This window comes from Sinocyclocheilus anshuiensis, unplaced genomic scaffold (assembly GCF_001515605.1).
Source record: "Sinocyclocheilus anshuiensis isolate Anshui unplaced genomic scaffold, SAMN03320099.WGS_v1.1 scaffold834, whole genome shotgun sequence".
Classification (NCBI taxonomy): Eukaryota; Metazoa; Chordata; class Actinopteri; order Cypriniformes; family Cyprinidae; genus Sinocyclocheilus; species Sinocyclocheilus anshuiensis.
Window position 1 is genome coordinate 530,438 of NW_015540885.1, and position 13,363 is coordinate 543,800.

A 13,363-nucleotide genomic window follows, 5' to 3' on the forward strand; every position below is an offset into this window, starting at 1 on the left:
ATGGATCCTCTGCAGTGAATGGGTGCCGTCAGAATGAGAGTCCAAACAGCTGCTAAAAACATCACAATAATCCACACCACTCCAGTCCATCAGTTAATGTCTTGTGAATTAAAAACTGTGTGTTAGTAATAAACAAATCCATCAAGACATTTTGAACTGTTGTTTTGGGCTAAAATACAAGTCCTCTATCAATAATATTGCTTTCTCCAGTAAAAAAGTCATCTGGTCTGAATCAGGAGAGAAATATGCACAGATCAGACACAGTTTACAAGTGAAAACAGTCCAAAACCTCTCTAAATAAATATGTCTGTGGATTTTGATGTGAGAGGACAACAGGACAACAGACTTTTTCACTGGAGGAAGCGATTATGGATTATGGATCCATATTTTGGTCGAAAGCAATGGTTTAACATTGAAACGCCTTAATGATGGATTTATTTCTTACAAACACACAGGTTTTCACTTCACAAGACATTAATTGATGGACTTGAGTCGTGTGGATTACTTGTGGATTATGATGTTGTTTTTATCAGCCGTTTCATTCTGACGGCACCCATTCACTGCAGAGGATCCACTGGTGAGCGATGTAATGCTACATTTCTCCAAATCTGTTCTGATGAAGAAACTCATCTACATCTTGGAGTAAATTTTCATTTTTGGGTTGAAATATATACCAAACCCAACTTATTAACTCTTAAATCTGACCATACAGCGAAACCTGTCCCTACATTTATCACAGGAATAAATTACATTTTAAAATATATTAAAATAGAAAAGTTAATTTAAAAGTTAAGAATTTTCATACCAATCCCAACATTTTGCATCTTTATAGTGCGCTTCCTCCTTCATCAGAATTGTGTTCTCTCTCAAAAGAGTGATCGAGAAAAGGCAGAGGGTTTACCTATCGCTCCTTTCATGGACAGAGAAAAAGTGACCAAGCCCACTGCTCAGATCGGCTTCATCAAGTTCGTCCTGATCCCCATGTTTGAGACTGTGATGAAGGTGAATTGGTTAGGCTTGGACCTGAAAGTACAATACGAAACCTGCTGTGGATATCAAGTTGTGATATTGCTTGTTCTCTGTGTGTTGCAGTTGTTTCCTCAGATTGAGGAGGTAATGGTACAGCCCTTACGAGAATCCCGGGACAGATACGAGGAGCTTAAGCAGATAGATGACGCCATGAATGAGGTTACCATTAATGTTTTTTTTTGTTTTGCTTTTTAAACTAGCATTAGCTATTTTTTTCTTATTATCCCAGTTTCTTTTCATAGGTGCAGAAAAAGAAGAGTGAAAATTTAACAATGGGAGGAAAAAAGAAATGAGGAAGGTCAGTGTTAAAACATTGTACTGCATGCATTTTAGTTATTATTTGTAACCCAGTTTTTGCTTATTTGTTTCAGCTGGAATCTCATCAGAGGCAGTAAAAAGTGGGAAATGAGTGAAATCTTGGCCATCTGCTCAGAAAATCCAAAGCATCTTTCAGGGAATTGAACCATGTACAGCTCAGCTATGAACCATTTGTGTTAAAATAATATTATTTTTAGCAGCATCATATGACCCCTTTAACATTGCTAATATTAAGACATGTTTCTTGATCAGCAAATCAGCATATTAGAATGATTTCTGGGTTTTGTAAAAGTATAAACAGTATACAGGATGTACAGATTTTTTGTCACTTCTACTAAAAAAAAAATAAAAATAAAAGTCTAACTTAAAGAACAACTGAAGCCACATATCTCATTTTTTTAGAGCACTCTTATCATACAATATTTACATTCGTTCCTGAAGTCTCATGAAATTGTATCAGGATGTGTGTGATAGCCTTGACTGTATCTAAGCGGGCTGAAAGTATAGCGGCCTCTGCTGGCCAAAGCAGATCTTTCCGTTCAGAAAACCAAGAGACCAAGTAGTTTAAAACTGAAAGGCTTTACTGAATGAATAAAAAGTCATATAATCATTGTCAATTAACAAAAAGAACTGTATAATTATACAAACATGACAAAAAAGCAGAAATTAAAATAAGAACGTTCTCTCAGCTGGTGCTTTGAGGCACAGGGCCGCTCTCCGTCTTATTTCTCTTACTGGGTTTAGAGCCGTTTACTGCGGCTCTCTTCTTCCTCTCCTGTTCTAGTCTTTCCTGTTTCTTCTGCAAATATGATGCCATGTTGTCAAAGTTCACCTTATACAAGTGCTTAAACTGACTCTCCAGTCCCACAGAACCTGTGAACAGAGGACAAGAGCAAAGCATGAAGCATGAAGTGTTCAGAATAGAAAATCTGAGCTTTAGGGATACATTAACCCTATAAAGCCTACTGTATCATATTTGATACCTGAATGGATGTTTATTTAATATATCAGGCCTTACAGGTTTAAAGGGTCATTTTATACATTTTTCCCCCTGAGATACACTTTGATCAACTTGTACATATTTAACCCTTTTCATTAGTCCTGGTGTTTTCTCTCTCTAATCTTCCTTCATATTATTTTGACAGGACAGTTTGTGTTTATAAAAACTGAATTGGTGTCTATGAGTAAATTATGTGCTCAACTCAAGATCTCAAAACATCAAGGGTAAATTTGCTTCATCATGATATGACATTTTTCCGTTTCATTATAATATTTGTCGGATTTCTTACCTTTAAAGACATCCCACTGAGCTTGTAATGCTTCAGTGACCCTCCTCAGTTCAGGAGTCTCTGAGCCACACAGCTATAAACAAGCAAGATGAGTTAGCAGGAGCAGAGTTGACTTCAAAACATGGAAAGAAAGCCACATGACAGCATGTATGTACCTTCCAGTGCTGCTCTGAGTATCAATACAGGAGAACATTCACGTCTTCACTCTCCAGTAAGACCCACAACCGGCTCTGTGAATCAAATGTCATGTCCCAGGGAGCATGAGGAAGAGCAAGAGTCTCAGCAGGGCTCAGACACCCCCCTGTCCCAGAATCCACCGTGAAGAGCTGAACTGAGGGGAATCTACACAGATGGATATGATTTTAACCATTTAAATGTATGATTTGTGTGTAAAAGACACTTTCTTAAGACTTGTGTGTTTCCATTTTAACAAAAGAACACTTGTTGTCACTGAGAGTCTCCCAGAGTCCAGTTATGTCTGAGAACATAACCAGAAATCTGAAGAAATGAAACACACCTCTCACACTGGACAGCTACATGTCCATCCGGTGAGCTGATGATCCTGCTGACAGCAAACCTCTGAAGACCGAAAGAAATATAGTCACAGTGTCTCTTTAAAAGAGATCGGGGTCAATTACAAAATATACACACCTGGATCTGAATGGAAATAATCACTATAGCAGCGGTTCTAAACTTGCTGAGCTTGAGCTGTCAAAACTTGAAATTTAATGAAACTAATAAAAACATTCAATATTATCATTAACTAACATTACGTTTTACATCGTTAATGTATATTCTTGTAATTAAAATATCATGATACTTTGATTTATATATTTTCATATATAAATGAATATACCATGCAGTGATGTTTGTAAATTACTAATTAAAACATTAGGACTTTCTATGCATTTTCATCAAGTGAAAATGTCTTCATAGTTTGCATCCCTCAAAAAAATATGCAATTCTTCATGTTTTTTTTTCTCTTAAAGTGGATTTATTGTACATATTGCTGTGATTTGTCAAACACTCACTGTGTACAAATCTATATTTATAAATAACATTTTAAAAGTACCTAAAAGCAGTCTTCTCTTGACTTTTTTTCTTTTACCTGGGGAATTCACCACCTCACTTTCTAGCCCTGATTGAGCGCCTGCAAATAATATCGCCACTACAATATTGTGAATTTTGCATATGAAAAATAAAGGCAACAATAAATTACATAATATATTATATGATACATAAAGTATAAATTATCTAAATTATATGTTTTAATAATTAAAAAACAAGTTAAAGCTCTAGACCCCAGGGGTCCACAGACCTTCAGTTGAAAACCTTATATCTAGGTTAATATATAATGTAATTTTGTGGGATTGTAGTACACATTATATGTATTATGTGCGTGAATGGCTCATTGATAACAAATGGACGGCACCTTTTCTGTGTCTGTGTTTTCAGATTCAAAGGTGAATTGGCTCAGGTCAATGCTGTGTAACCGCCGGCCAGTCTCATAATGCCAGACCTTCATTGTTTCATCCTGTGAACACAACCATGTCAGTCCTACCGCATTAAGAAACTTACATAACCCTTATAATCACTATCCCAATAGAATATTACAGTAAAACAATACAGGTAACCTGGAAAAACACATACTCCTGAACCAGAAAGAAGCCAGTCAGGATGTCCCGCAGGCACAAGCAATGCACTGACAAATCTGCATGAGAAAACAAACATGTTTGAACAAGTGGGAACAACATATGAGGTTGTCACAGTCCACACTTACTCTCTGTGCCCTAGACAGAAAGCCTGAATGCTGTAGGGTGACCGCCGGAAACTCACTCGGATCTTCTCATCTCGGTCTGCTGTTATGATATATTTATCATCAGGAGAAAGTGTCTGTAGAGGAAAATACAAAAGTATCAAATATTAAACTTTTACATCTTTTTGTTTGGTTTCAGCACTAACTCTCACAATGAAAACTGCCAATGAAAAACACTGTTCTGCTGATGTTCCTCATACCACATCTAATAACATGGAGAGATGTCCCAGCTTCAGCTGGTTTGTGTGGCTCCAGAACAGAGAATGAATAAACATCCCCAGACTTATCAGCCACAAAGACTTCATCCTCAGCCTGAGTAAATAGAAGAGACGTGCACCGCCGCACAACCCACCTACAAGAAGACAATCATAGACTTACACTGAGCCTTACAGAGAAATTAGCACTGAAGGAACAGATCACCCAAAAAGAAAAAAAATATGTCATCATTTACTCATCCTTATGTTGTTCCAAACCCGTTTCAAATGATTTTGAAAACTAGTATACTAGCGATATTTTTCAATAAAGAGAAATGTGTCAGTCCTAAATTGTTCAGCATATTCTTCAAACATATGTGTGTTCCCCATGTGAGAGAAAGTGATATTGGACTGATACGAGTGATGGTGAGTACATTTCATGTTTAGGAATGAGATTGTGTTGTCACCGTGTACTAATGCAGTGCCACGATGGCTCAGTACAGAAGAGAACAAGACGTTTGTGGTCATCAGTGAGCGCTGCAAGCTTCCCAGACACTGACACAGCAAATGCAAGAATCCTGTCACTGCCACTCTCCTTCTCCTCTGATCCTTCCCCAGCACTGCAATACACAAATATACTGTACATGTCAAGATATTTCCTCTACATCTTGTGACGTAACCCTCAGATAAAGAACTCATAAAGAGAAAAGAAACATACAAAAATATTCAAGTTACCTTTTATCATCACCATCAGCTTCCTTTGTTTTTTTCTCAGCTTTGGCACAATCGAACACAAACGGCTCTCTATCAGAAAAATGTGAAAAGCAAACTTTTGTCTTTTTTATAGTATAAAATATATATAGTATAAAGTATAAAAATAAAAATAAAATAAAAAACAAGTACAAGGCGCAAATAGACAATACTGAGAGATTATCAAATATGCGAATGCTAAAATATCAACGCTGAAGTCCTCTGATCTGTTTAATATAAAGATTTTTGATATTTAATAATAACACAATCAATCTGCAGTACTGATATCAGCACAGCTGGTATCACCGGATTCATGTATAGATTCTTAAAATATAATCATAATAAAATCACAAAGTCAAAATAATGCATTTCTAAATGTTTCATGGCATTTTACTTTCATGAATTCAACCAGTTTGAATTTGAGCCAAATTTTAATTCAACCAAAAAGACAAGATAAAACTGGTGTTTTATATCTTCATAATCAACATAACAAAACGTGTATTTATCACAAATAGTTTGCAGTACATTTCAAGTCAAAGTGTATTAAGCAAAGGCACAACAATAAAGCAAGCAGCAGTAATTATAGGCAGGGGTCATATGATGTTGCTAAAAAGAACATTATTTTGTGTATTTGGTGTAATGAAATGTGCCCGGGCTGGGTTCCGCTTCGTCCACGGTGAAAGTTGATGCATTTCCTCAGCGACCAGCACAGATCAGCTCTAGGCATGACGAAGCGGATATCGTCCTCTTTTGGAAGGCCAAACAAAGTAGTTTCGCTTTCACAACGAAAAACACAGCGTCTTCACGACATGGCGGCGGCAGCAACAATACTACAGCGAGAATAAAAGTTACGCCTTCTTTCTTTGGTGAACATTTGGGCGGCGTTATGCAAATCTTCCCACATAGTGAGGTAGATATGTGGGGGCGTGTTAGAACGAGCCGTTTTAGGTAGGTGTGGCTGACTCTTAACTTTTATAAAGAATATCTCTTTAGATTTGAGACTTTAGTCTTTGCAACTTTACAGATCTTCTTTATGCACCAAGAGCTTGTAACACTCCAAAGAGAAAGGAAAAATTGAAATCGCATCATATGACCCCTTTAAATGCAGCTTCTACAGGCTCCAGAGGACAGAAGAAAAAAATTAATTAAATTAAATTAAACTTTAAGCTAACTGCACGGGAAGAGTAATGTATAGAAACTACAGTGCAATATGATGATGCTAAATGGACTTGGGAACTTGGGAAAACTTTGCAGTACAGTACTGATATGTGCAACATCCCAGGTAACAGTTTATGAAAATCATGTAGTTTAATCACTTAGTGATGACTATAGTTCGGTGTTGCTGACACACCAATGCTTCTGCAATCTGCAGCATATCCAAAATAAAGAGCTGGAACTGAACAGACAGCGGACAGTCTCAAATACAGCTACTCACCTAGTCTGTTTCAGGTTTATAGCAACTAAAGTAGTAGAACAGCTTGAAACAAACCAGTCTGCTTTTGCACACACTACTGCCATGATGATGATTGTTGTTCACGTGCGAGCTGACAGTCTCGCATTTAACGCATCATTAACATAAACGTGCAGGAATCTGGCCTTACGACACCGCCATAACGAGTGTACCGAAGAAGACCTGATGTTATTGACACTTTCGCTACTAATAACGCTTCAGTGATATTACACAGATTTATTCGTTTTCTATTTAACTTAATAACTTACAATGTTAGGTAAAACAAAACAAAAACAATAATAACACCTCGTTTGTATCGGACATTATCAGGAGGGGGCGTGTTCTTTATGCAAGGGCGCTTCTTTAGTGTGCTTCAGTAACGTTACATGCAGCATTTCTTTTTACTTTGCTACGATCTTTCATGAGCTTAGTAGCTGTTGTTTGTGAAGACTTCCTCAAACTAGAGCTGTGATTTAAAGATTTGTCACAGTCAGGTAACTGTATAGGATTCAGTGGCACAAAACACACAACACATCTCATCTAGGTAATTTTCATTGTTCTTTTTCTTGTTGGATATTGTAAATGATGTGCATAACAAACACTGATCACTGTCAATGTGAGCTATTGCATTTTCTATATCTGTGCTATGTGCTGTATATATTATAATAATACTGAACAGATCTGATTTCGTGCAAATTATGAAGTAACAATTTTATTTTTTTTTCTAAACAGTAGTTGCACGAACTTTAAATTGACGATGTTAAATATGTACAATCACACTTTATGAACATTGATTCATGCAGCTGTTTTTCTTCATAGGGTTTCTGCGGTAAAAATGGCAGCCTCTTTGCTCAGGGTAGGACGACTCGGATCTCTCAGGGTAATCCACCGTTGTTTCGACATTTATTAAGAAATATGCATGCATATTATAGTGCATTTATATATTCTAGCTCGTATTATTTAAACGTGTGAAATTGGGCAGTCAGAGTCCTATTGTGAACACAAGCTAATGCTGCTCGAATGTTAAAGCACTGAAGCATTTCATCCACCCAGACTCGACGCATGAAACCCTTCTCTGTGCTGAATTTACATGCACGACATTATTTACATGAAAATATTCCTGGTATTTTAATAAGTGCATTTACCCAACGTGGATACGATTTTATGCATCTGCATCTAAAATAGTGTGCGTTTCAAGTATTTTTTTAGTGTTTTTTTCCTCTTCTCTTTTTTTATTTTTTAATGTTTTTTTTGTGTTTTTTTTTACCTATATTTTCGTTTTAATAAAGTGTTCCTAAAATTGCCGAAAATTATTTGTTTGAATATCCACTGGAAAAACTGAAAGTGTTTGTCAACTCGCAGACTTTCCATGAGAACACTATGTACTTTTTGCAGGTACATTTTTTGGAGACCACAGCAAACAGCGTTCAGTGGTGTAAATATAACTGCACAATGGTGGTTGTGATTATTCATCGGGATTTGCTGCGTTTTTTTGAAATCTGTGTTGTTTTTGTGTGTCTCTTGTTGTTAGTGTCTGCAGACGGAGGGCTTGAGTTCCATCAGAAGAGCTCCTGCTGTAGCTTTCAGCTCCAAATCTGGGGACAGCAAGAAGTCCAAAAAGTCCAACAAAGGTACCTTTTTTTTCTATTTATGTCAAAATCATTTTGTATATATAATATGCCATTCTTTTGGGGGAAGAGGTCTCTGTATTTCAGATCTTGATGCCATACATGGGAAAACTGAGGTTCATGTGGTTCAGGGGACATGTCCTCTGACCTCAGCTGTTGTTTCTGAGCCTGCTGGAGTGTGTTTTGTTCCTGTCACTATGTGTCGTGTAGAAGAAATATCATGCAAATGAAAATACCCATATCAAATTCATTGCCAAAAGTGTTCAAAATCTTTGACGTTGACATATTAAGTAATATTGTATTTATGCACATTTTTCTAATTTACACAAACTGATACTTTATAATCTAATTTATTTGCACTCACTTTTCAAATTAATACATGTAAGGGATAACATACAGTCATCTGCTGCAAAATAAACCCTAACAGAGCAATTAAGCCCCAAATGCAAAAGCCTGTTATTATGATGAATTAAATGCAAAAATGGACAAGAAATATGAATTTGCAATAAATTTGTTATGGGAGAACAAAAGGACTGTGAAGAGCAGTCAGTTATAAAGTTTAGTAGTCATTTTACAAAAATATTTGACCTCAGTGATTGGACAATCATAATCGGATATTTCAGTCAGACAAGTAATAATATTTAATATAATATTAGTAAGTTTGTATAGAATACAGATACAGAATACAATGTATTTGGAATGTTGGAAGATGATATTAAACCCTAATACAATACAACATGTGACTAATTAAAAGATATTAATTAAAAGACATCTATAACATGATATCATGTGTTTGTAAACATATTGCGTTTTAAAATGTTGCTGTCATATCCAAGGTTGATAAGGGCAAACAAGTTTAAAAGACAGTAGTATTCCAGAAACAGATGTGTTTGTTTTTACAGTTTACACTGTCAGCAACATCAAAATGTATAGTGTTTGCAGACTTCTGGCAATGACTGTATATACAAAAGGAAAAGATGGACCAGAATTTTCTAGAATCAGCAGATCAAAGTGTGGTACCTGCATAATTTTTGCATAAGCAGCGCATTTTTAGTACATAAACGGTTAGATTTATAGAGGCTTGAACTGACGCCAGAAAATAAGTGGGTTTGACAGTGGTTTAATAGAAATTAGCATAGGTCTGCTGAAGAATGTTCTATGCAACTTCAATTAGTTTGTTGAGTGTGAGCATTGCGAAAAAAAAAAAAAGTAACTTTAAGTAAGAAATAAATGTTATATTACATGAAACAGGCCCACATCTATATTGTTAATAAAGACACAAAGATGGGACGTTGATTATAATTTAAAGAGAATTCTGTGTTTTTTTTTTGCCATTTTTAAACAAGTAAAACTGGTCACATGGAGTTCTTGAAGATAACGTAATGACCTGTGATCCATAATTGTTACTGTTCTATGTTCCTTTGAGGTTAGAGGTGGCAGAGGGCTTGAGAAAGGGCTTGCAATGTGTTGTTGTACCGGCAGATATGCTTAGTGCTATATGTGGATGTCCTAACTACTTATATATGTCACCCTGACATTTGGAGTTAAAGAATGCACTGCATGAATGCGTTCATGAAGCCGCTCCCTCTGTTCATTCAATAGAATCTGGTGAAGCCAATAATCCAACAAGTGACTTCTTGTTGAAAATAAAAGCTGAACAAAACATGTTTTGAGCTGAACATTATAAATAAATAATATTAATAATAATATGTATTATTAGTATTAATAATAATCATGATGATTATGTGCTGGTACCACAATTTGATCATGTTTGACCACAAATTCAAATATATAGTGTGAACAGTTGTGTCATCTGATTCAGGACAGTTACATGGCGCTACTTTAAAATAATTGTAATATGAGAATATGTAGCCTTTTAGCTTCAGTAATTCTAGAATAACCTTTATATATTTTTTTTTTCTGGATTTTTGGGTTGATATTCTGTGTCTATCCGTTAAAATAAACCTACCATAGAAATTACAGACCATTTCTTTGTAAGCGAGCAAACTTACAAAATCAGCAGAGGATCAAATAAATATTTTCCCCACTGTATGTGTGTATGTATGTATATATATAATATTTATCAAAATGTGGTTTACTGAATGTGAAATGTTTAGGTTACTTTTCCTATCAGATGAATTTTTTAATTAGCCATAGTTCAAATTTGATGTACATAAGTCAGGCTATATCATCTGCACCTAATTGTTGAAGAAACTGGGTAAGTTATTTTGCTGTATGAATTGAGCGGTCTCCATTCAGCCTGATAATGTCACATGATGAAGCAAATCATTACATTTCTATTTGTGCCCTCCTTCCCCCTCCATCCTAGAAAAAGCCGTATCAAAAACGTACTTCGATGTAGAAAAACTTGTCCAGCACAGATCATATGTGGAATTCCCCAAGAAAGAGGTTGCAGCTTCAGTTGCTGCTGCCTCTACAGAAGCTGCATCTGTTGCTGCCCCTGCACCTGAACCAGTTGTAAATGCCACTGCAGTTGAAGCCGCTGCGCCTGCAGCTGAAGCCACTGCTCCCAAAGCTGAAGCCATTGCCCCTGCAGTCGAAGCCGCTTCCCCCACAGTTGAAGCCACTGCCCCTGCAAGTGAAGCCATTGCCCCCAAAGTTGAAGCTGCTGCCCCTGCAAGTGAAGCCATTTCCCCCGCAGTTGAAGCTGCTGCACCCGCAGGTGAAGCCGTTGCTCCTGCAGCTAAAGACGTTGCCCCCGCAGTTGAAGTTGCTGTCCCAGCATTCGAAGCCACCCCTGCAGTTGAAGCCACTGCTCCCACAGTTGAAGCTGCTGCCCCTGCAGTTGAAGCCATTGCCCCCGCAGTAGAAGCCGCTGTCCCAGCAGTCAAAGCCACCCCTGCAGTTGAAGCCATTGCCCCTGCAGTAGAAGCCGCTGTCCCAGCAGTCGAAGCCACCCCTGCAGTTGAAGCTATTGCCCCCGCAGTAGAAGCCGCTGTCCCAGCAGTCGAAGCCACCCCTGCAGTTGAAGCTATTGCCCCCGCAGTAGAAGCCGCTGTCCCAGCAGTCGAAGCCACCCCTGCAGTTGAAGCCGTCGCTCCTGCAGCTGAAGCCATTGCCCCTGCAGTAGAAGCCGCTGTCCCAGCAGTCGAAGCCACCCCTGCAGTTGAAGCCGTTGCCCCCGCAGTAGAAGCCGCCACGGCTGAAGCCGCTGCCCCCACAGCCAAAGCTGTTGCACCTGCAGCTGAAGCCATTGCTGAAACTGCATCCCCTGCAGCTGAAACTGCGGCTCCTGAAGCCCCTGCTGCTCCAGCCTCTGAAGATGTACCTACAGAAGAAGCCCCTGTCCAAGAAGCAGTTGCTGAAGTTGTAGAAGCTGTCAGTGAAGTAGTTGCAGAAGTTGTGGCCAAAGCTGCCCCAGTTGTAGAGGCTATCACTGAAGTAGTTGCAGAATCTGCCCCTGTTGAGGTGTTTGCAGAGGCAGCCCCTGCTGAAGAGCTGATAGATCCTGCCCCTGTGATCACAGATGCCTCTGAAGTTGCAGCAGAAGTTGTGGCGACACCTGAGGGTACACACCCTACAACCCCCTTTCATATATTGGGATAAACCAAAAATTTTGACAGCAGTTTTTTCGGTTACAGGTTTATATGCAAATTTGTAATGCTAATGGTAAAGATATTATTACAATGCATTTACCCTTTTTTATACAGTTACAGTTATATTACAATGTGTCATTAACTTTTGTCATTGCATATGTGTTAGTTCATAGCATACATGCAAAGAGCATTTAGGGGTGAAACGGTTCATAAAAACAGTAACAATATAGTATGCATTTTGCATAATTTTGTATACATTAGTTTTACCGAACAAAGCCCTTGAAATATAAATGTGTATAAAACGTCTCGGTTACGTATGGTAACCCTCGTTCCCTGAAGGAGGGAACGGAGACGTCACGTCGGATGACCGACGAATTGGGATCTCGCTTAGAGAGACCAATCTACTTCGAGTGTAAACTAAACGAGCCAATGCACATTGGCATGCGATTATTGCATCCAGCTGCCGCTGATCACAGCATGAGTATAAGTAGGCAGCAGATGCAGCGCATATTCAGGTTTTCGCTGAGGAGCCGAGCCGGTGACCCGGCCGCTCAGCTGTGGTACAGGAGCTGTGACGACGGGACTTGACCGAAGTGGAACGCAGGGACCCAACTCGGGCGGCTTGTGAGCGGACTGAAGAAGGGTCTGAGTGTGCGGTGCAACGCATACCTGGTTCCACAGGTTGGCAGAGGGTGCGTGAGTAGGGCCTTCGTTGACTCTCTCGAACGGATGCGGCGTGGGAGCGGGGGGCAGATGCAGGGGGCCGCCCTTAGCGATGAGCAGGCTGGGGCGCTGCGGACGGGTGGACGCCTCAGTCTGCTTCTGTACAGCCGAAAGCTGCTGGGCCAGGCTCTCGACCGCATCGCCGAAGAGGCCGGTCTGGGACACAGGGGCATTAAGGAACCGAACTTTGTCGGCGCCCCTCATATCGACCAGACACAGCCAGTTTTGGCACTTCTGGACCACCATAGTGGACATCGCAGTGACCTTCGTCGCTCGTGGCGCGTGGTCCGTAGTGGTGCGGAGTTCTTTGAGAACTTCTGAGTCATGACCACCCTCATGCAGGTCCCTCAGTGCCTTAGCCTGAAGAACCTGCAGTAACGCCGTAGCGTATAAGGAAGAGGCAGCTTCTCCACAGGCCGTATAAGCATAGCCGTTATTTCCAGATCCGATTCAGGCATTGCTACAGTCCCGGAGGAGAGCAGCGCAGCCAAATCTTCCTCTCCAGAAAGCTCTGGCTCACCCTCCGATGCAGCAATCGACATCTGGTCGTTGGGAGGAGCGCCAAAGGATACGGCTGGTACGCTCCTTGTAGAGGGCCCAGCACGTTCC

General features: G+C 39.3%; 2 protein-coding genes and 1 pseudogene across 9 annotated transcripts in view; 2 read left to right on the forward strand and 1 right to left on the reverse strand.

Moving 5' to 3' along the window:
- Positions 1 to 1,485, forward strand: part of LOC107688655 (glycerol-3-phosphate transporter-like) — a 41,343-nt gene extending 39,858 nt beyond the window's left edge. Inside the window, exons 32-36 of the mRNA XM_016486372.1 lie at positions 874 to 1,002; positions 1,093 to 1,188; positions 1,272 to 1,327; positions 1,401 to 1,427; positions 1,463 to 1,485. Of these exons, the coding sequence (XP_016341858.1) occupies positions 874 to 1,002; positions 1,093 to 1,188; positions 1,272 to 1,322 (276 nt within the window). The 3' untranslated portion in view covers positions 1,323 to 1,327; positions 1,401 to 1,427; positions 1,463 to 1,485. The remainder of the gene's footprint in view (positions 1 to 873; positions 1,003 to 1,092; positions 1,189 to 1,271; positions 1,328 to 1,400; positions 1,428 to 1,462) is intronic.
- A 275-nt stretch (positions 1,486 to 1,760) lies between these two features.
- Positions 1,761 to 6,932, reverse strand: LOC107688681 (tRNA (guanine-N(7)-)-methyltransferase non-catalytic subunit wdr4-like; annotated as a pseudogene).
- A 56-nt stretch (positions 6,933 to 6,988) lies between these two features.
- Positions 6,989 to 13,363, forward strand: part of LOC107688656 (ATP synthase-coupling factor 6, mitochondrial-like) — a 10,449-nt gene continuing 4,074 nt past the window's right edge. The window contains exons 1-6 of one of the 8 annotated variants that reach the window (XM_016486378.1): positions 6,989 to 7,340; positions 7,666 to 7,726; positions 8,378 to 8,477; positions 10,804 to 11,280; positions 11,521 to 11,600; positions 11,637 to 12,003. In XM_016486378.1, coding sequence (XP_016341864.1) covers positions 7,682 to 7,726; positions 8,378 to 8,477; positions 10,804 to 11,280; positions 11,521 to 11,600; positions 11,637 to 12,003 — 1,069 coding nt within the window. In that variant the 5' untranslated portion in view covers positions 6,989 to 7,340; positions 7,666 to 7,681. Of the gene's footprint in view, positions 7,391 to 7,665; positions 7,727 to 8,377; positions 8,478 to 10,803; positions 11,601 to 11,636; positions 12,004 to 13,363 lie in introns of all 8 variants that reach the window. The other 7 variants (XM_016486375.1, XM_016486379.1, XM_016486377.1 and 4 more) reach the window with 7 other exon arrangements.